Consider the following 23000-nt stretch of genomic DNA (forward strand, 5'->3'; position numbering starts at 1 on the left):
TTTTAAAAGTGAACTACAGTCTAACATCTCATAAAATATAAAAACACACTTTATCCACAACCCACACCTGCAGCCCGAGTGAAAGTAGTTCCAAAATGGGTCACCAAATGTATACAGAGATAAAAAAAAATAAGAATAAAGCAATCTGGATTCTGAGTAAGCTCATGAGTGATCGACTGTTGTGTTAGTTGTGTGTCGAGGCGCTCATCCCAAACCTTCCTTTTTGGCGCAATAACAGCCCTGTGTTCATTCGCTGCCTAATTGGATTCTATGAGACCAATAACAGGCGAGAACAGCGCGGCCACGAGCCACAAAGAGGGAGGATGGTCTCTCTCCCTCTCTCTTTCCCTCTCTCACTCTCTCTCTCTTTCTCTCTCTCCCTTCGCCGTCTCTCCCTTAATCCCATTTGCCATTGTACATGCCCAATCGCCTATACTTTCCGCATTTAACTTGGATGACATTTTTATTTCATCATTAGCATCCGGCGCCAGACTGACTGACACGGCGGACACACTTTCGCGTGTTTTTTGACGGGGACAGCGCGGAATGAGACATCTCCACGTCCGCGCGATTTATTTATTTATTTTCTACCTCACAAACATTTTTTATTTGATTTTTTCAGCCGAGCAGGACGCGTGCTGTGACGCGCTCGCCCGAGTGAGAGTCCAGTCTCTGCGTTTAGAATAAGAATAATAGAAGAGAACCAGGGGCTTCTCGCAGTCCGGATACGCGAGGGTTGTCTGTTTTTCTTTTTTTTCCTGTGTGTGTGTGTGCGTGTGCGTGTGTGTGTTCCTGCTCTCTTGGTGCTCCGCTGTTCACACCGCAGCCACCGCGATGCCGGAGACAACGCCAGAAACGTGCGCTCCGGCCAAGGACTCGCCTTTCTCCATCAAGAACCTGCTGAGCTGTGACAGCAAGTCGTCCAAACCCAGCAGGCCCGTGCTGGCGGCCACCAAGGCGGCCCTGGAGGGGGGGTTCTCCTTCTCCCAGGTCGGGGACCTGCACTTCCCACGCTTCGACCTGCCCGCGCAGAGGTTCAGTCTCCCGGCTCACTACCTGGAGCGCACCTCGGCGTGGTGGTACCCGTACACCCTGGGCTCGGCCGCCCACCTGCACAGAGCTGAAGGTAAGGCTGAGTCCTGAAGTGATACTGTTTTATTATGGGAAGCGATGTTGATGTTTTTAATTTGAGAAGAAAGAAGGTGTGGGGTTATATTTGTTTTAAAAAACCAGGACCTCTCTGGGCCATTTCCTCTGTGCGTAAACGTGGATTTTACGCGTTTTGGTGATGCACCCTGTCCTCGCCACAGAGTGCATGTTCTACACAGTGATGTGACGCCTGCTCCTCCACCAAGGCCCTATTTTGTTATGCCACGACGCGGGATAATAGATCAATAAAGTGACACACTGTGCATAAAATGAAGCAGACATCGTGAAATCATCGGATACGGGTGACGATGCGCAGCGGGCTTTTGATTTGTCTACGGGAGCTCAGCGTGAACATCTTACCCCCGAGGCTGGGTCACTGACAGCCTGTCCCTGGGTGATTTATCCGTGCGCGATTTAAAACACGCTGATGTGAATGACACCATCATTCATGCAGAGAAACAAAGAGGGATCTCTGAAAGTTGGTTGTAAAACTGTGGTCTGTTCAAATGAGACTATACGAAGTAAAGCGGTTCGATGTTTTATTCTTTTAGGCTGTTTTACTAAGAGCAAAACAGTGGCTAAATTTGTCCATTTTTAATTGGGGTGTTGTCAGTAAGTGTAACTATAAATAGTCTATTTTTATGTCTTTTTGTGGCACTGTTTATAACCAGCACAGTTTCCCAAAGCTCCTAGTCTGTGCTGAGTGCAACCTAATAATAAAAAAAACACAGCATCAGTCCATCAGCTAATGACCACATCCCCCTGTGTCCCCATTCCAGTCACCCACAAACTAGGCGCCAGAGACTCCTCTCCAGCCTCGGGCACGGACAGAGACTCCCCGGACCTGGTGCTCAAATCCGAGCCGGACGCCAAAGACGACGAGGAGGACGACGAGCACAACCACAGCAAGAGCGGCGACGAGATCATCCTGGAGGAGAGCGACACGGAGGAGGCCAAGAAGGACGAGCTGGAGGAGTGGAAGAAGAGGGACGACGACAAGAAGCCGTGCCGCAAGAAGAAGACCCGCACGGTGTTCTCCCGCAGCCAGGTGTTCCAGCTGGAGTCCACCTTCGACATGAAGCGCTACCTGAGCAGCTCGGAGCGGGCCGGCCTGGCCGCGTCCCTGCACCTGACGGAGACCCAGGTGAAGATCTGGTTCCAGAACCGGAGGAACAAGTGGAAGCGGCAGCTGGCCGCGGAGCTGGAGGCCGCCAACCTGAGCCACGCCGCGGCGCAGAGGATAGTGCGGGTGCCCATCCTGTACCACGAGAACTCTAGCGGGGAGAGCCTGGGCTCCGGGGGCAGCGTGCCCGTCAGCCAGCCGCTGCTCACCTTCCCGCACCCCGGCGTCTACTACTCGCATCCCCTCGTCACCTCCGTGCCCATGCTCAGACCGGTCTGAGCACCGCTGGGTTCTGAGGCCAAAATCAAGTTAAAAAAAAAGAAAAGAGACTTAATATTTTTGTACAACTGACAAAATAAAAAAAACAATACAAAAAAAAAACAACAGTCAAAAACACTGTCAAACATGGAGCTATTTTGGCAAATATAAATTGTGTCATTTTCCATGAGGGTGCCGTTTACAAGTGATTTGAACATTCAAATCTGATTCTTTATATTATTATTATTATTAATATTATTATTAAATGAAATGGTCACTTCTGGGGTCCACCTGCTCACACTGCCTGATGTGTGTCTTTTAAAAATGTTCCCTTGGTCTCTTCACCATGACTGTTGCTGGACAGGCCAAATTTACAGCTCCACAAAACAATGTACTTTTTTACAAAAAAAAACACACACACAAACTTGGCGGCCTAAAGTCGCAGTCCTGCTTATAAAGAAACACACTTGTTTGATTTTTCTTCGCATTTCCAGAACTTGATAAGACGATGATGTGCAATACACTGACGGTGTGCTGGGATTTTCTTTTTCTTTTTTGTCACCTGTTCACGGTGGAGAACCGATGATGCAGTTATTGTAATATTTCCCCTTTTAATTTTTTTTATTTTATTTGCCGTTTGAAGCGTTTGACCGGGACAATCAAGACTCTCAGCTGTAAACTGCTCCTGTAGCTTCATGTTTAGTTTTAGTGACTCTCTCCACAATGGACACGTCCTTCAAGCACAAGCGTCATGAGCTCCAGCGTCTGCTTCATCCACTTTGTGTTTTTGAACAAGGAGGTAAAGAAAACACCCCCCCCACACACACACACACTGCAGCGTGGTGGGTGTTTTGTTGTATAAAATATGTAAATGTATATATTTAAGGAGATGCGGTGGAGAGGAGCTGCTACGTGCTGCTTCTCCTTTGTACAGTAAAAAAAAAAACGTTTTGATATTGTATTGCTGAACCATGTTGTGAAATAAATGGAGAATACATATTCCTTACATTTTAAGACATTTTTGTACGATTTATTTCCCGTGGTTACTGTGGTGGTGGATTATAATTTTTATAAACAACCCGAGGAGGTAAATTGAGCTGTGTTGTATATTTTAAACACTGAGTTCAAGCATTTCAGACATTTTCACGCACCAAGAAACGTCAACATTGAATGGGCGATACATGAAAGGTAATGACAGTGATGAGACAGATCAACGCTTAATCTGATAATAGACACAGACACACTTGCACGGGCAGGTGGGTTTCTGTAATCATCTTAGTATTATGCACTTTAAAAAACGTTGTTTTACATAAAAAGTGGCTCGGTCAATTAGATGCGTAATTGCCACCATCTTGCCAAAATTATGGGTAATGTATTCAGATGAGGACATTACTCCCTGAGTATGAGCTGCTGTCTTTCAACATCTCTCTCACGGCCGTGTGTGTGTGTGTGTGCTTAGTTACAGGTGAACTATAGATAATTTACACTATTTTGGCGCTGCAACAAGCTGTCAATGTGACTGTCTTCATCTTATTTTATCTTTGTTTTTTAATTTTAGTATAAAACACATTTCAAATATAATATTTCAGAACTTTATTTTATTTTTCTTATCTATTTATTCATTTATTTTTTCTAATTTTAGTAATTTCTTTATACAAAATTTTTCAGGAAACTTTCCACCTGTGGTGCCTTCGCTCATTCAGTTTGGCTAATTGTCCAATTTTTGTTAACATATTAAAAAACAATTGAAAATCGAGAAAATTTGAAAATCTTTCCTATATTGTAATTTTTTTACATAACATATCATAGTGTCTCTACATGGAAGCATTTATCCTAGATTAATGAACTACCTTTTAAAAAATTAAGTAAGAAAAAAAGGTGTAAACTTTAGAAATAAATTATTAAACCGGCACTTTGTAACACACATGAACCTGCAGGTGTCACAGGTCACTTTCTGCTACTAACTCAGCGAACTCATGCATTCATTTTTATTCAATTTGATGAAACAAAACATTTTGTAAAGAAAAACTAGATAAAAATAAATAGGATGAGATGATCCTGCTCGTTCTTCTTTCATACTTCAATACTTCTCTCAAATCAGGACTCACAATGTGGGCAGATTTTATTCCCTTCAGCCCTGGAAAATAATAAAAGCTTACTAAGTAAATTCCATATCTGCACCATCCCATCACTCCATCACGATGGTTTTGCTTTTTGATGCCACAAAATTGTTCAGAAATCAAATATTGATCCAGGTGTTTTTTCTGAGAGGGTCCAGGCGAGACATTATGTCCAGGATGAAATTAAGGCTGACATTTTACAGTTGGTGGGTTATTTCATTTGATTCAATTTATTTAATTCCATTTATTTAGTTGAGGTAAAGTTACAATGGAGCAGTGACAGACCCAAGGGGAGGAGGCTGCAGTGAGCAGAGGGAGGGGACACTCCTCTCAGCTTCTGTTCAGTTTGACGCAGCCAAAAGAAAACAACACTGATCAATAATAATTCTTTACAAATTTAAATCATATTTTAAGTTATAAATAATCATTGTAATGCATTTTTTTTATTTAAATAAATGTTTTAACATCAGAGGTTGTGAGGAGGCTCCACCTTCACAGTAACAGGGTCCATGCAGGTTGCAGAGAAACTACAACCGTGATCCCTTTTAAATAAAACAGCAAAGCTCCACAAGGCCTGATTCACTCGTTTATTCATCGAGTGTTTGAGAGGTTCAACCTTCCTCCAGTGATATGTGAAAAACACGTGATAACACTATTAACACCATTCCAACAAAGCAAAATGTTGAAATTAAAAATTCAACAAATGAGATTTTGAGTAAAAACCAACTATAAGGGACGCAACGTGAATTTCTCAGTCGGAACAACCTTTGCTTCACGGGCAATTTTATATTTTCAGGAGTGGGCTAATACAGTTATCGGAAATGAATCAGTCAGCTCTAAACTCCATATGATGACCTCATCAAGAGACAAAAGGTTCATCCAAATATCGTCAGATCACCCAAGTATTGACGCGCACCTACCATTCACACTCAACACGGCCCCATTACTGCAAATTAATAGATTAGTATGGCATTATTCCTCTGGCACATATCGATCCGCACACGTCTGCAGCGCATTGCGTCAAGTAAGAGCAACGCTCGCCGCTCTCGGATCAGCTCATGACCTTGATTTGCGCGCATAAATTGAAAAAATTACCACTCGATAATTTCCATTTGTGCGACATCTTTATGTAAAGGAGAAAAAAGGGAGCGGGGGCCAAAATCAGATAAAGCACATTTGCAGGGGAAGGGGGCAAACGGACGTGACCGAGGACTTCGCTCAGTGTGTTGCATTAAAATGGAGAGCTGACTGGGAACTGTCGAGCATCCCCATCGTGGCTGTAATGCCAGTTTGGAAACACACAAGTGGCCCTGACCACCCTGCTGGTCTCTTGTCTGTCGCTGATGGGCTCTGCTCACATGAGTGTTGGGCGATACGTTTGCTACAGAGAATATTTAAAGGCTTTGTACACATATTAGAACGTTTGTGTTGTGACAGAAGCCTGAAGAACAGATTATGTCTGTGCGTCATGGAAAGAGGTTTTCTGAAATCAGAGGACAGAGGGTTCCCCTGTACCAAGACTGAAACCATGTGAGACCAGTGCTATCAAGAGATTGATAAGCCTAAATCCAATTGCACATATTGAACTTTTAACAAATCTAATCCAAAAACATTCATCCCCTGAAGACTCCCTCAGGCAAAACGGTGACATGTGCGTAAAAGTTCATTTAAATCACCTTTCACCTTCCTTCCCTTTGGTCCTCAGCCTGCCCACACCCACCCTGCTAGATGAGGGTATTTTGTTGGTGACTCCTGGGGATCGGGGGGCCACACAGGAGGGATCCGAGCACCTCGTGTGTCCCCCAGAGCCCAAAGTGTTTGAACAACTCTTTTTGACACATCTCGAAAGAAGGAAATCTCGCTTTAAACCCATCCCATTTGCTTTCCTGATTGAATGCGAGCATCAGATTTTCATCAAAGTTCTATTAAGTGAAACATAGGTTGCGGGGCACCGTCTGATTGGAACAGTTTAAATTTTAATTGTGTTTTTAATTTGACATATAGTTGCTGTGAAGAATGACACCGAAACGCCGAGGGGCGGTCGATTTTCTTAATTTCTCCCCGAGGAATTGATGAGTCTATCAGGGCAGTAGATTGGAAAGCCATTAAAACTCAATGGTTAGGTTGTTAATTGGAACTTGATGGATAGGAGCCCTTGGATAGGCTGTGCTGATCCAATCTTCCTGACTTTGTGTTTTCCAATAAATTACCCAGTTCATTTCCACACTTAGATTACATAAATTGTACACCTCCAGGGCTCGGGCGCTTTGCTTGCGTTTACAACTCTCTCTCTCTCCTCCTCTCTCTCTCTCTCTCTCTCTCTCCTCTCTCTCTCACACACACATGCGCGCACGGACGCCCACAAACGCCCCGTGAAAAAAGAGCAGGCCTCGCTTTCTTGAATGAAAATCGAAACATAATCAACGTTTATACTTAGAAAATTTATTGATATCATTTTCTCTGGTAATTTCCTTATTCTAGACCTGGACACGCCATATATCATAATACACGCGTGTAAAAGGCTCTTTGTTTAATATTTATCGAAGCTTGATTCCCAGATCAGAGCGCCTCATAACTTCATCTGTCTTTCTCAGAGCTTTCTCTGCTGCTAAAGATCTTGTTCTGTTATTGCGGTAGGTTGGACCATACACCACCTATCACTGTGATAGAGCACGGGCTCAGGGCCTCACCGTGCAGCCGGGCCCCGGTGAGACTACCAGGGGCATTTCCATAGAACATAGGACGCCACTGCTCGGCCTATAAAAACGCCGAATGTGAGCCCCTGACATAAAAACACAACAACGCGTGTAAATCACGCTCTGCAGCCATGTGGTGTCCACCGTCTCTCCGCGATGAAGCAATCTCACTTTGCAAAAAAGTCGTCTGCAAGTGATGAAGGCGGCGGCGCTGACAAAGGTCTTTGTTTGAAAAGAGCGGCGTATAAAATAAAACCCATTTAACTGTCATTGCAGATTTCACGCCTTATGTGTAACCACCATAAATCCAGCACCCGCACCGACTGCCCTCATATATTTGCCCCCCCCCCCCCCCCTGCGTGGGCGTTTTGGTAAGATCGTTTAGCAGCTGCTTGGCCCCACAGTGCACGATATTTACGCACGGATCCAGATGAGTCTCTCTGGGTGTTACTGGGATGATGACGACAGAATCCACTGTCGGTATCATCACCACCACCTTCATCGTCATCATCATCATCATCATCATCGGCGTCTTCTCCCTCTTCCAGCCTGATTCCACACCGAATGCCGGTTGTGTTGCTACCGGGGGGAAGAGCTGACATGATGATTAAAGCTGACCATTTGTAATGTGTCTGGGGCTCCCGCACAAAGCAGTAAAAGAGGGATAATGTGCCCGAACCGCCAGATCAAGCCCCGCAGCTGTCCCGCAGACACACACACACACACACACACACACACACACACACACACACACACACACACACACACACACACACACACACACACAGAGAGAGAGAGAGAGAGAGAGAGAGATAGAACATGGGTGGTGTGGTGGGAGGAGGTGGGATGCGCGCCCCCACCTCTCACAACACACGCGCACGCGGCCCCCACCATCTCCAATCAATTAGTCAATCAATTAGCCGGCCTCCACTCCACGCGCGGCCATCACGGGGCAGATTAGCTCGGTAATGATCAAATTAATTCTTAATCGCAGATAATGGACGCGGAACGAGTTTATTATTTCCAGGAAAAAAGTAGCCGGACCTCTGTGTTTAGTTCCAAAAGCTGTGTGCGGGTCACGGTCACTCAATCTAGGAGATTGGTCTGCATGCAGGAAGTCACCATCGGTGGACTGAAGCGTTCTCTGATTGTACAGGTGACATGTTGCATATGTGCAACATTAGATTAAACAAACTAAAACTGTTAATCTGTGCCACATGAGCTGCAATATTTTAAAAGGCATATTGAGTACAAATCAAATATTTTTATACATAATCTCATATTTTCTAAAGGCAAAATGTGACACTTACAATTTTTACAGCCACGTTTTAATTCATTCAAACCATACCAGCCTTTGGGATAAACAGGTGTAAGGATTTGTGAATGATGTAAAAATTAGAAAGAAGTAAATATTATGGCCATATGCTATGTTCAAATTAGAGATATTACTGCAACTGTTTCAAATGCAGGGCTGAGCAGTGCTGGTCCCCCCCCCCCCCCCTTTCCATCCTAAAAACAGTGACAAGAGTTTGAAATTTCCGGGCTTGTGTCGGAGGCAGCCATTGGCCCATGGAGGAGGTTACCTACATGCAAATGAAGCGACGCAACCGAGCTGCCTGCGATCCAGAGCGCGAGGAGGAGGACCAGGAATACACTCCTGTTCCCCGAGCTCTAGAAAAAACAAGCTCAATGTTAAAACTCCACAATTAACCAGGCGAAGGGGGAGCAGGGGAGAGAGGGGGGACAAAAAGGCGCTTTCGTGAATTTTGACGCACCAGAAAGCAATAACGGAATACAAGGGGGACAGACCGATTCAGTCAATACTTCAATACTGTTATGAAGCGAGAATGAGCAACGCAGAAGACAGCGGGAGCAAGTGCTCGTCGGGCCCGATCTCCAGCTTCACCATCCAGTCCATCCTGGGCACTGCGTCCGATGCTCCGCGCTCCGGGACCAAGGCTCTCTCCAAGGGTCCTAACCCTCCGCCTCCAACTCCTCTGCCCCTGCAGCGGAGGAGCTCTCTGTCCGTGTCCTCCGAGGAGGAGTGCAGCGGCGCGGAGGACTCGGCGGACTGCTTCTGCTCCGACACCGGGCACAGCGAGCCCTGCAGCCGGCCGCACAGCTTCTCATGTTTAGGTGAGGATTACCATTCTTTTACTATTTGACTGTTATTGTTGTTCCTGTCACTGCCAAATTTGTGGAATAATAATATAATGAGGGAACGAAACAAATGGTTGAAGTGATACAATTACAAATATTTCTAGCACACATTTGTTGACACTTAACAGTTATTTATTTACACTGTAAATGTCATGAAATCAGGCCCAACTAGTTGCCTTTTTTTATATAAATATATATAAATAAACAACCAGGCCTGTTTATTGTTTTTGCACTTGAGCTCACATTTCATCAGCTTGTGTTGGTGTCACTCACACGCGGCTCGTGCACTTCCACTTGTTTGTTGTGTGCAGACACTATCATCCTCCTCATCGTCATCCCAGCGGCAGAGGAGTGGAAGGTCGAATAATTACCCCCCCCCCCCTGTCTTTCCTCTCGTTTCAAATTTAATTGAGCCCTTTAATTGATGAAACCTGTTTCCAAAATGGCTGCACTACACGTCGTCAATTGAGCGTTAAATCCACGGAGCGGGGCTTTAATTAATAGCTTGAATACTGTACACCCTGGATTGTTGATTTAAAAAAGTCACCGGCTCGCAGCAGCAGTCGATTTAACAAGTCAGAGTTCACACTTGATGAACTCTCCAACTGAGTATGTTAAAACAATGTAATATGATTATTCCCCCCCTCTCTCAGTAAAAAAAAAACATGGAAATATATATTTATTGTGCCTCTCTCCTCGTGGTGCGTTCAGGTTCCGCTAAAGGACTCCTGGCCCGGCGGCCGCACCTCGCGCACCAGCCTCTGCTGAAGGACTATAAGGAGGAGCAGGAGCGGCCGTGCCACCAGATGTCCCCGCTGTCCGAGGAGAGACACTCGGACGGCGGGGACAAGCAGGGCAACTCGTCCAAGAAGAAGACGCGCACGGTGTTCTCCCGCAGCCAGGTGTACCAGCTGGAGTCCACCTTCGACCTGAAGCGCTACCTGAGCAGCTCGGAGCGGGCCTGCCTGGCCTCCAGCCTGCAGCTCACCGAGACTCAGGTCAAGACGTGGTTTCAGAACCGGAGGAACAAATGGAAACGGCAGCTCTCCGCCGAGCTGGAGGCGGCCAACATGGCCCACGCCTCCGCACAGACACTGGTGGGGATGCCGCTGGTTTTCAGGGATAACTCCTTGCTGCGCGTTCCCGTCCCGCGGTCCATCGCCTTCCCGACGCCCCTGTACTACCCGGGGAGCAGCCTGTCCGCGTTACCTTTATACAACCTGTACAACAAGATCGAGTATTGATTGACTCTGCTGTATGTGCACCACTGCAGTCCACGTTAAAAAAAATACACACATTACAACACATTCATATAAGTGTCTCCACATTAACCCCTGTATATCAACTGTACCACTTTATTTGTTCAAAGCAAAATTATTATGCAGCAGCTGTGCGTCTCACGAGAAAGCCACCAAGCTTCCCTATATATGTATAAAAATACACCATGTGTATAATTAATTATAATAATTTTGTACCTTTATTTTATTTTTTCTTCTTTAACTGGTAAAACACTGGAGTTTAGGATTCATATCACGTTCGAGGAAATGTTTTTATTATTCATCACTGGTTTGTCAAACAAATTGCAAAAGACCAGTGAGTCATTTTATTCCACCTGACAGGAACTAAAACTGCTGACAGGGAAGAGAACACCTCTTCCATTTAAAGGGGAAAATATCATTGTTTCTATTGTAATTTAGATCTTCAATAATAACCTTCTCATTCAATAAATTTTCTATTTCAGTGAAAATTGGGCTGGCTTGGTTTTATTTTATGCACTGTTCATTTTTGTGTGCTATAACCTTACTGTTAACACCACTGCTATTTTCACACGGAGGGTCAACATTTTGTGAAAAAGGCAAATGTTATTTTTTTATTCAGTTATGTCACAATTTATTTGTCCCATAAAGAATCATACAAACACATTATAATATGAGACATTAATTACCCATGATAATCTGCTATATTAAAGGACTACTATACTTTTATTAGCTGCACTCTTCAAATTAAGAGAGGAAAAAGAGCTGGTGTGAAATTATATAAATATTGCATTTTACATTAATGTAATAATGCTCTTCTTTACCTCATCTGGTTTTTGACAGGTGTATTTCAATTTCTCCTCTGGACGTTTTTTAAAGGGATGTAATGTGAGGTGAAACACAGTCGTCCCTCTGCGAGACTCCGACTGTAGCTTCCATATTTGTTTGACTCCTGAGCAAATGAGCCTGCAAACAGAATAAAATATGTAAAATGGGTTTGAACCCTGCAGATGTTTTCATTGTACAGAATCCTTTCAAGTCCTGCTTTCAGATAGATTTCGAATTTAAAATCATCTTAACTGCACACGGCACTCTCTAAATCAAGAGGTTGATAATATGAGCAATTTTTCCTTAACAGAATTATAAATAAAGGTATCTAAGACGTAGATGAAGGAGGGGAAAGTCAGGCACATACTGTCACAAGCCAATCGTGCCTTTGGGCGGGATCTTCTCTCATTTGAAGTCAGCCTCCCGCGGCTCTCCAGCATCAGGCCTTGTAAGAGGAAACCCAATAAAGAGGCATATTGTCAAAGTTCAAGACTCTTGCTGTCATTAATCGAAGCCGTTCTCTCTTCTCCATCCGCGTAATGAGTGACTGTATCAGTTACACTTGGGACTGTCCTGCTAATTCAGAAGCCAGTTGAGATTTCCACAAGGGTCCAGTGCGCCGAATCAATTCACACTGTCAAAGTTTAATTCACTAACTCATGAGAATTCAAACCCTTGCAAATATACAAAACAGCCACCTATAGACTCATGCACTCACTGCCGAGCACACACACACACGCATCTGTGGTTGATGGGGAGCGATAAAACTGTGTCATGTGGCAGCTTTTCTTGGGTGTCACATTATCTACAAGGGACCCCCACCACCAGCAGCAGCAGCACCCACCCAACCCCTTCAACGCATCCCACCAATCTCTCACTGTGTGCTAATGGCTACATTACCTAGCAGAATCATGACTAGCTAAGCTCCGCTGCCCTGCAGATTATGCCTGACCCAATTTCTGCAACAGCCACCCTGTGTTTCTGGGAAAATGGATAGCGTTAGACAACAGCGGTGATTTATGGGTAACTCCGGCAGCACCATCCAAGAGGTGAGGTGCAGGGGGATGAAAATGTGACAGATAGGAGAGGGAGAGAGAGACAGATAGGGAGAGGGATTGGGGGCCGTAGCGCTTATGAAAAGGAGCAATAGCTTTGGTAGAATGAAGCTGTTTATTAGTTTCCAAGTGGTCATTATGTCATCAGGTGTGACGTCTATAAGACACTCTTTTGGATGGATGTTTACACCCCGCTGACTTGTGGGAAATCTGCATGACCTGTCATCTGTGGTTGTTTGATTTACAAGACAGGGCGAGAGAGACAGAGGGAGAGACAGAGAAAGGTGCGGAGATGAGCAAATAAGAGAATAAGAGAGAGAGAGAGAGAGAGAAAGTGAAAGGAGGAATACAGTAGGCGGGAGGTATATATGGGGATAGGAGTTCCATGGAACTATGTGTCACTGCAATGGCAGGTGTGAATTACAAATTTTAATAGCCGGGCAATGAAAATGATTTGAAGTGGTTTAAACTGCAAAGAGACAGGGACTGGCACGGTGATGAAGATTTGTTGAGATGATGTGTTGTGCCTTAGGATTCATCAAACCTGCCTGGTAAGGTGAAAAGCAAGTGTAATTCACTCCACGCTGTAATTTATGATGGGAGTAATGGAAACTGTGGGCTACACACAGTGTGGAGAGGGAGCCGCAGAGACGGAGAGCACTGGGCAAATTGATTCTCGGGACAGTTTTTAGAGCATATTTACAGGATCATAATGAATTATACTAAAACCTGCGGATATCACCTCTTTTTACATCTTGAGATAAAATGATGGAGATCAAAACTAACTTAATAGAGATGCCATTACATTTAATCAGGCTGCAACAACATTATATATCACTTTACTTTTTTAAAAATTTATAATGTTCCCTCTAGTTTATGAAGATCTCATTTTTTTTTTACATGTCCCATCCCTTCATCACTTATTTGGCTGAGGGCTTTTCAACTGCCTCCCAACATATTTACAGCCATTTGATTTAAAGAGGGTATACGGGCGTCATTTTAGAGTGGGAGGTTATGAAGTTTAACACCGAACGAGCAGATGCAGAGCCGCGGATCTGCCCCCAGACAAGAGTTTTAAAAGCGATCGCGATGCATTAAGCCAGACAACTCTCAAGACCTGTTTGCTCCCTAAATGAATTTGAGGGGAGCGTAACAAGGTTTTTGAGGCAGGCCCTGTCATCCACCGGCTTTAACCAGCTTCTGTATTTATGGGTTAATGGTTAAAAAGGAGAGCTTGGACCAGAAGCGATTTTTCATGATTCTGTTTTATATCAACTGGAAATGAAGGAGCTGAAGGGAAATTGTGTTTGCCCCCCTCCTCCTCCTCCGCCCAAGCCCTTTCTCCTTATCAGGAGAGGAGCATGCTACTGTATACGAGGAGAAGGGAAATGGTGAATGCAGAATATGGATAAAAGGTTTAAGGCGTAAAAACTCTGAGAAGCTTTGAATGAAAACAGGTTTTAAGTTTGTTAAAAAAGGGAAACCAAGTTATCTTAACCTCAAGGCTAACAGGGTCAACATGACATATTTTGAGATGTTTTGTTACTCAGGACCAAATCCAAGCATTTGCATCCACAAATTTAACTCCCCACGAACAATATTTAACCCCAAAAATGGAAATGGGGCTTTAATGGAAAAATGCATTATGCTCCATTGTTAAATTACCAACCATTTCTTGAACTGCCCGATTTGAAGCACCATTCGGCGTCCAATATGCATCAAACTATTTCAGGCTGCAGTGCGTGTGGAGAACTCGGCTATTACTCTAGAGATAAGTCCATTAGCATTACCTTTGACGCAATAATGGATGTGAGATACAATTTTCTGCTCTCCATTTTGTATTTGTAAGGATAATAGGGGGATTATCTTGAAGGCCTTATGCTACACACTCAAGAGGGAGACCACATGGAGGACAGAGAGCTCTGCAACAGTTGTTTTCACATCCTCCCCTCGCTCCCCCAGCCCTTCCCTCTGCTCCAGAGAGAGGCCGGGAAGATAAAGCATGTCATTATTCTATTAAAGACCTACAATTTTTGTAATGGGACTTGCAGCGGTCGGCAGAAGTGCAGGCAGCTTCTTCAATATCCTGGACATTATTTGCTCGTTTAGTTAAATGATGTTTCTAATTCCCTCATAATTACTTGTAATGAGGCTGTCTCCCTCATTTTGACATGGCTTCATCTTAATACAGCATGGCATTCTCTTTTAGGAATAATTACCTCTCATGAGGCCGGGGAGCGAGGCTGGGGTTTGTTGTGCGCTGCACATGTGGCAAATTGGCTTGTTTCCTGCCATCTTCTATTCCCGCAAATTGGTAAATTAAGTTTCTCGGCTGGAGCATCAGAACTGTTAAGTTTGCTTTCTTGGCTCCTTCAAATGATTGGCCACACTGACGGGGAGATATTCTGGGTTTTGTCTCATTAAATGTTGACTGTTTATTACACAGTATCCTGTTTATTTATAGTTGACAGCGAATGTTACAGCAGCTGAACGAAGGGAACATTTGATAAGGGAGCAGTTTTTGAAATGATTACCTCCTAATTCAGTCGTGTGTTCCAGATCACAGAGCAACAGCTATACGTAAAGAATCATAAAACAACTCTTAATCCTAAATCTTTTTTTATTTTTTACAATTTTACATGATTAATTTTTAAAGAGAAAAGCTTAAATCTGAAAGTTAAAACTGTGAGTTAAATGTAATTTATAATAAATTAATTTGCAAGGAAATCAACATGGGAACAAATAAGCTTAATTTATCAGAGGCAGGTAGAGTCATACAATACAGCTGCACGGCTGCTGTGTCAACAAAGTCAGCAGGGGCTAATTTCCATATAATCAAGGGAACTTTTTAAAACATTTTTATCTCAGGGATTATACAAAAACATTTGCATATCAAGAAATTTAAAATTGAAAAGGTAAAAAACAAAGTATTTATCATCACAGCTTTATAATGGATTTCCCTTTCCAGATTGCTGTACAATAGCAGACCTGCCTGCGATGTCCCTCTAAAATGATCCTGCTGCCGTACTCCGACCGCAGCCGTCGCAGGGTTGGCTGAGGGTTTTTTATTTCTAAGTGCTGATGTGTCGCAGACAGTTTGGCTCTACAAGGGCCTGTTATACGCCGATTAAAGAGAGGGAAGGAGTGCTCCCGCAGGGCGGCCTTTTTCATTTACCCTGACCACAAAAAGGTCTAACGTTTACGCCCCAGTGCTGACATGACCTTCAAACAAGGTCCCTTTGCTGCCTGGGTAGATACTGGAACTGTCTGGAGGAGACCTGCAGTGAAACCAACAGACAGACAGGAAGAAATCATATCTTTTGTATCAGGAGTGACCTGCCATATCCTGAGAAGTCAGAAGATACGGCTTTCATTAGGAAATACAGGACAGGGTAGTTATTTTTCCCACTGATAAGTAAAATGTGATTGTGATTTTCTAAAAGGCTCTTGTCAGTTTCAGTGAATTTCGGAACATGATATAAGAAAGATCTTTTCTCCATTAAAATTGCCTGCGTTGAACAAACTGATAAACACAAATGGCCACTAAATAATTCAGAACTAAATCCAGTCATCAGTTGGTGGGAAACAAACACATCACACGCTTATGTTTTTTATTTTTGAGAGCACAGAGATTTTCAAGTGATCCTCTTGTCTTCGCTGGGTCAGTGATCTGTTTGTTATGAGATTTGATATTGAGCTCTTTTTAATATTGAGACTTTGGGCTCTCTTTGTAAGGACCAAGTGGTCTCTTTCAGCTGCAGGGGTCTGGTGTATAGAGAGATGATCTGTCACTTCAGTCTGAGGCCGACTGCTGACCACATAGCCTGCAGCACAGCAGCAGGGAGCACAATGAAAGCAGCACACTATCACCTGACAGCTAATTAGGGATCACTCCCCTGGAAGGGAATACATTGTCTTTGAGGGAGTGAGAGAAAGAAAGCAAGAGGCTGCTGAAATCCATGTGAAGTGTCAGTCAAAGCCACACGGCACCTGCTATTTGTAAGGGAAGAGAATTCCGTGGATTTGCTGATATTTCTGGTTACAACTTGTACATTGTTAGTGCTCTATCACTATGATAGCAAAATAAGTGAGCTGGCTTTAGAGAGTTCAATTTAAACTGGTTTGTTCCCACAGGTCCCACAGGACTAAACTAAAATATCTCAACACTCATGTAGTCGTCTATAAATCTCACACCGACTGTCCCTAATTTTGTCTGTCACTGTGCCCAATCTGTGCACAATAAGTGTGTGTTTGTGTGTGTGTGCACATATATGCACACCCAACATGATGAGTCCATGGTTTATCCAAGAGACCTGGGATTTCTTTGAAAACACATTTGTAACCATTAGTTGAGTGTAAGGTTTCATGTGCAAAGTGCATCCTCTGGACTGGTGTCAGAGTTTCTGCGGGGCTCTGCAGCAGCCTCTCTTGGAGGACAGTGGCGGGAGAAGGAGGAGGATGGAGGTGGCGGTGGTGGTTGAGGAGGGGGAGGGGGACCACTGGATCCGAGGCGTCCCACCAACAATGCATCATGGCAAGCAGTGTGTAACCTGAGCCCCCCCTCTGGCCCTGGTGAGGCCTGCCACAGCGCACTCCCTCCCGGCACCCTTTGCACCCCCAAGATGCTTTTAAAGAGATTTGGTCAGCGAGAAAACAGCTCTTCAAAAGAATCGTCGTCACATTAGAAAGTAATTAGCCCGGCCTGAGGCCGAGGATTCCCTGACCTGACTAATTTTGCTCCCCTAAACACTCTGTCTTGGTGCTGGGCGGCTGGTGAGACACGTTCTTGGTGTCGTGGGGAGGAGGTACTTCAGCAGGGGTGATTCCCATGGTCCTGCAGGTGAACAAACGCCACAGAGGTCATCGGGAAAGGTTACCTGGTAATCCATCTGAGGTAACGGTCCGCAGGTACATTTGAGATATATAAAAGGTAGTATAAAGGTAATTGTAGTTGAGATGGGAGGAAAAGGATGGATTATTCATCAATTACCAGATGCTTTACTCTAATGTGATTGATGACTGATTTAAGTAAAATTGTAATTATGAAAATTAGCTACAAAGTTGTAGAGTCTCATACATATAGCTGTTCTTGCTTTCATATGTTTGTCATTCAGGAGTCTAACCAGGATGCAGCGTTTTTTTGCAGATCAATGCAGAGAAACCATTTCAGCACTTGGCCACCTGTTCCTTCCAAGCCTGCAGGGTCCACTGGCAACAACCATTCCTCTCACTATTAGACAAACTAATCTGATTGGGAAAAAGACAGAGGTGGGGAAGGGCAGAAACTTACAAGGCACATGCTGCAGGGTGGGACTCGACACCACCACTCCTCTCTTCCAATGTCTCTGATGGTTTAAGAGCTGCTATAGCCTTCAGCACTATCGGACTAACACACAGCAGGAGGTAGAGTGAGACACACAAAAGGGAAAAAAAAAGAAAACGTGGGACTCCCAATGAAAAACACAAACAACACTGATTTTAAATTGTTAATTGAGTTGTAAGACCCAATACATTTATCTGTTTTCCAATAAGACTATAAAGGAGCCCTACATAATTTAAATCTTACATTTCTTGTCATTGCTTTGCCATTTGAACCTTTTCCATAATAACTCCTTAGAAAAATGTATGAATGTATAAGCTGCGGAGAAAGACTCATTTCAAAGCCATCAGTGCTGATGTGGTAAGACATTAGAGAGGGCAAAGGAAAACGTTCACTTGTTAAACCAGCGGGCCTCAGAAACACTGTGGAGCAATTGACCAATTAGGAAGTGGTGCACCATGTCAAACTCATTTGCAAAGGGAAGGCTTAACCCTTAGGGTTCGAAGGTCGGGATCAAAGGGTGTCCCCCATGGGACCGCACAGGGATCCTTGAAGAAACGCTGATCCCAAGCTTTTGTAAAGGAATCTTCTAATTACAATAAATCTCCACTGGAAGGTAAAGACAGCGGTGCTTGGTACAGTGGCTATATGATAGCTCTTGCCCAAGGGCCTGCAGGTAGCCTATAGATGTCTGCAAAGAAGACTGATGGGAGATAGTGGTTGCCACTAGGGTAGTGGCCTCTCTGTTGCCCAGGTCAGAACCTAAGAGAGCGATCACAGCTTTGGCGGCTCAGGCTGACCAGCACCTCTGAGCCTTTGTAGCCTCTGGTGTGTAACCGGGTCTTTGACCTTGCCCACAGATTAGTATCAGTATCAGTATTAGTACTGGATTTAACCCTCCCATTCTCAGCCCTCTTTCTTTTATTGTCTTGTTTCCTCACAAAGGCGTGTCATGGTTGGGTTCCTTTGAAAGGATCACACTCCTTAAATAAGGATTTAAGCCCTCCACTGTGAACCTTTGAGAATAGAAGGATTTTTGGACTCTGATTTCTTTTTTTTATACTGTAATAGATGTCTTACTTCTGCTAATACTAGCATTATGTGACACTATTGACATTTCAGCTAACAACTTGACAAATTGAGTTCTGGGATAATGACATCTGCACAATAATAACAGAATCAAATGCTGAGCAGATCTATTGAATATAATTGCATCCATCATCTTAGGGGAATATGGGTTTCAAAGGCTGCTGCTTAAAAGGTGACTAATACAGTCACAACACTCAGTATTTTACGGTTATGTTGAAAGCGATACAAAGGCTTATCACAAAATGTCCGGACCGAATTTAAGGGGACATTTTCCAGAGTTCATGTGGGAGACAGGACATGACGCATTTATTCTGCCGCTGATATTCAACGTTTTTCTACAGCACATCCACACTGGCAGAGGCACTAGATTAAAAGTTAGAGATCTTGTTGTCTTTTTCGATTTTTTTCATCCTGAGATAATAGTATTCTTTTTGTTTTTCAGTTTTGGGTCTGTCTCATGTTAGAATGTTTTGGGATAATGGGCTGCTGTATTCTCACATAGGCTAAATCAGACAGGTTCCAAACAAGGGGCTGGCAGGAAAAGTTCAGGAACATTTCAGGAAAGTGTCTGGAGTTCAGTGCATGTTTGAAAGCAGATTAGTTAAAAAGACAAGTTACATTTTAAACCAATTTCATAGCTTAAAAAACCCAGTGTACAGTTGAGTGAATCCTCAGCTTGCACACTTCAATAGCGTCCATTAGGTGAGGAAATCAGCAGTTGTATGTTCAGCCCTCTACATATTGAATCTCCCTTGCAGAACAACCTTCTTTGTTACCGCTCCGAGCGAAGCTGTGTGACGCTCTCTGTTCCTCTCAGCCGGCTCCACCATCGGCCAAAAGGGGGAGGAGAGAGGAAAAGGAGGGCAGAGTATAGCAGTTTGCTCTTCCTGCAATTAGCATTCACGGTTAGCTAAGCAGAACTAATGCAGCGAATCTTTGAGTCTCGCGTTACCTGTCCTCCACTGCCGGAGTACCTGCAGGCCAGATTAAACTGTAGCAGTATGACAAACCCCTATGTATCCGTTACAAGCCTTTTATTATTAGCTGTGTTATTGGTAATTCCCTTTGAATGGCCATGACAAAAAGTATGCATTGGCTAAGGCGTACTTTTAAAAAAAAGCACAGGATACTGCATGGGTGTGGGTAAATGGGTTTAGTGATACTACAACAAACAGAGTGAGAATTACACCTGCATTGAGGGGGCTTTGTTCAGCAGCACCGGCGGATAACGGCATCACTCTCAGCGGCACATTTTGATCTGACCTGTTTTAAGTTGACGTGCTTCCCATGACAACAGTTAGCCCTGTCACGTGTCAACGTCGTTGTCCTTTATTGACTTAAACTGTGTTTAATGGCCTCGTCTTTGACGACAAACATATATTTTTTCCCCCTCCATTACAACCAATAAAAGGTCATCGTCATTCAAATGCTCCGTGCCTCGATTTTTTCTGTATAACCGTTTTGTGTCTAGCAGGGTCATCTCCGGTATGTTCTTAAGCATCTAGGTCAAGACTGAATGATCTCATGACTCCCTTTTCAGCTGGGGCAGGATCAGGATATGGGCTCACCATGTCACCATTATGGGATGTGGAGGAAACTACAATGATCTCATGGGTCTTAAGTGACACAACAACACGGCCACTTAGTCGACGCTGTCACGCAGTCCCAAGGAAAGGTCGTAGCCCATTGTTCAGCAGCAGGATTTAGGTTTCTGCTGTTGATTGTGAATCTTTGTCTGCCATTGAGTATCTCAGAGTCTAATTTGATTGATATTTGTGAGTAAGTGACTGAAACACAATCGCACAGCCGCTTTATTTTGTGTTGTAAAAACAATGGTTAATCCATATTTTCCTCCCTTTTCTCCTCTGCAGCATGTTGATTTGCTGTGTTTATCCTCAGCTAATCATTATCACTTCTCTGATGTGTTGTCTTATCAGTTACAAACAGGTACAAGTGGTGCAAGTGCTCCCGATTGATCCGCTAAAGACTCCCACCGTGATGAGGCCACCGTCTAGTCGCACGGAGCCCAAGGAAGACACAGCTCCAAATCAATAAGTCTCCCTGTGACACTGGTTCTGCTAAAGTCGACACTTCTTGGAGCTCATCGAAGGGCTGTGTAAGAAATCATTGAGAGAGAGAAGCGATACTCTGCCACAATAAAGCCGCATTGATGATTTTTAATTGCACAAGTTCTGAAACCTAACCAACCGCAAATATACTTTGAGTCCATTTGGAACTTGAATCACACTCAGTAGAGCGCATACCCGTACCTCATGGTCCCCTTAAATTCAACGAAGCTGCACCAAATTGAACAGACTCATAGATAGCAGTTCCCTAAAAAAGAGCGATTTTTTCCATCAAGATCCATGAATTATACCCTTAAAATTCATATCTCTCAATGTTTCAAGATTGATAAACATTTTCATGATCCGCTCCCTATTCGGGATCTCCACCAAAATGTATTGGCTTCTTCCTGGATCCAAGTTTTATGCTGATCAGTCCTGTAGTTTTGGGGAAATATTGCTTACAAATAAGCAAATCAACAGGCAAAAGAACCGAGGTGAAAACATAACCTCCTTGTCAGAGGTAAAAATGGCTTTTGTTCTGAAAAAAAAAAAAAAAAAATTAGGATACAAGTTAACCAGACGAAAGTTAGACTTTTCTCAAATAAATCTGATGCTTGGCCTCACTTCACCAAACTGTAATTCTCTCATCTACACCGCAAAGGACAAAACTGTGATGCTTTGCTTGAGAAAAAAAAAGAAGGTAATCACGGTTGCAATCAAATCGGTAATTTCTCGAAAAGGTTGCGGCACACTCTACCAAATGGTTACAGGCACTTTCATTTAATTAATGTTGTATGTCTGTGTTTAACTTACATGGTTTTAGTAGAAAATTGATAATGTTGCCGGACAGAAAACTGAGGCTATTTGCAGGGGAATTACACCAGAGTGTCGCAGCAGGATATGGATTTAAAAAAGAAAAAAAAACCTCATTTCATTGCAGGGCTTTTATCGCCTGGTGGACACAGTCTGAATCTGACTCAGCGCTTCAGTTTAAATCAAAGCCAGGGTGAATTATCTTAACTAAACAGACATTTCTGACAGACAATAGACAGAAGTATTTCATGAATATATATTTCCCGCTTTAAATCAAGCCACAAACTCCGAGTGCTTCTGCCTCTCACGCTAATATTTCTGTTTGTATCCCCCTGTCTCCATGTTGAACCGCAGCTACTTGCCTCTACTCGATGTCCAATCTAAATAAAAAAGATTGTAATATAATAAAGGACCCATAGTCCCTACTTATACAGTACTTATTGAGTGGAACATTGAGATTTATGTAACTCCTCTCGATGACAGAGAAAGGGAGGAAGAGGGAAAGAGAGTTTTTCTATGATTGCGCGGGGGGGGGGGGTTAAGGTTACCAACTAATTTCTTAGTCGTTACCTGCCGACAGCATCGCATCCGGTCTCCTCTGTGTTTTTGAACCTGGAACAGTACAATCTGTTATACTGTAGTGATCATCAGCTCTTCCTCGACCAATGATTACCAGTAATTACCTGTTTTTCTCTCCCTCCATCAATCCCTCCTCCTCCCGCTCCCTCTCGTCCCCTTTCTCCCTTGAGCTATTACCCTAACTGGCTGTTGTGGAGCAAAGAGGAGGTGTGTGGAGAACAAGGCAGGCTTTTATGGACTCCCCACCAGCGCCACTCCACACCGCTCCATTTTGAAATTATCGGGTCCCCTTGCTTTTGAAGTCTCTGTAAGCGCACCCTCCTATTTACGAGATGGCTATGTACTTAAAGGTCACAGATTGATCAAGAGGTCCTAAAGATGGCCTTTTCACTGAAAGCACCGCAATACCGAGGCTTTCACAGGCCACATCTGTGGGGGGAAAAAAGAGGGGAAATAAAATGTATCACTCCCCCAAAGTCAGGCATATT

The 23000-nt window shown here is 43.8% G+C and overlaps 2 protein-coding genes across 2 annotated transcripts; both read left to right on the forward strand.

Annotated features, from left to right (window-relative positions):
• The first annotated feature begins 834 nt into the window (after positions 1 to 834).
• On the forward strand, positions 835 to 2551 carry hmx3a (H6 family homeobox 3a). Its single transcript, XM_061087838.1, has 2 exons — positions 835 to 1126; positions 1929 to 2551. The coding sequence occupies exons 1-2, from the start codon at positions 835 to 837 to the stop codon at positions 2549 to 2551; spliced, it is 915 nt and encodes a 304-aa protein (XP_060943821.1).
• A 6642-nt stretch (positions 2552 to 9193) lies between these two features.
• hmx2 (H6 family homeobox 2) lies at positions 9194 to 10750 on the forward strand. Its single transcript, XM_061087879.1, has 2 exons — positions 9194 to 9482; positions 10218 to 10750. The coding sequence occupies exons 1-2, from the start codon at positions 9194 to 9196 to the stop codon at positions 10748 to 10750; spliced, it is 822 nt and encodes a 273-aa protein (XP_060943862.1).
• The last annotated feature ends 12250 nt before the right edge of the window (positions 10751 to 23000 follow it).

The sequence above is a fragment of the Limanda limanda genome, chromosome 15 (genome assembly GCF_963576545.1).
Source record: "Limanda limanda chromosome 15, fLimLim1.1, whole genome shotgun sequence".
Lineage (NCBI taxonomy): Eukaryota > Metazoa > Chordata > Actinopteri > Pleuronectiformes > Pleuronectidae > Limanda > Limanda limanda.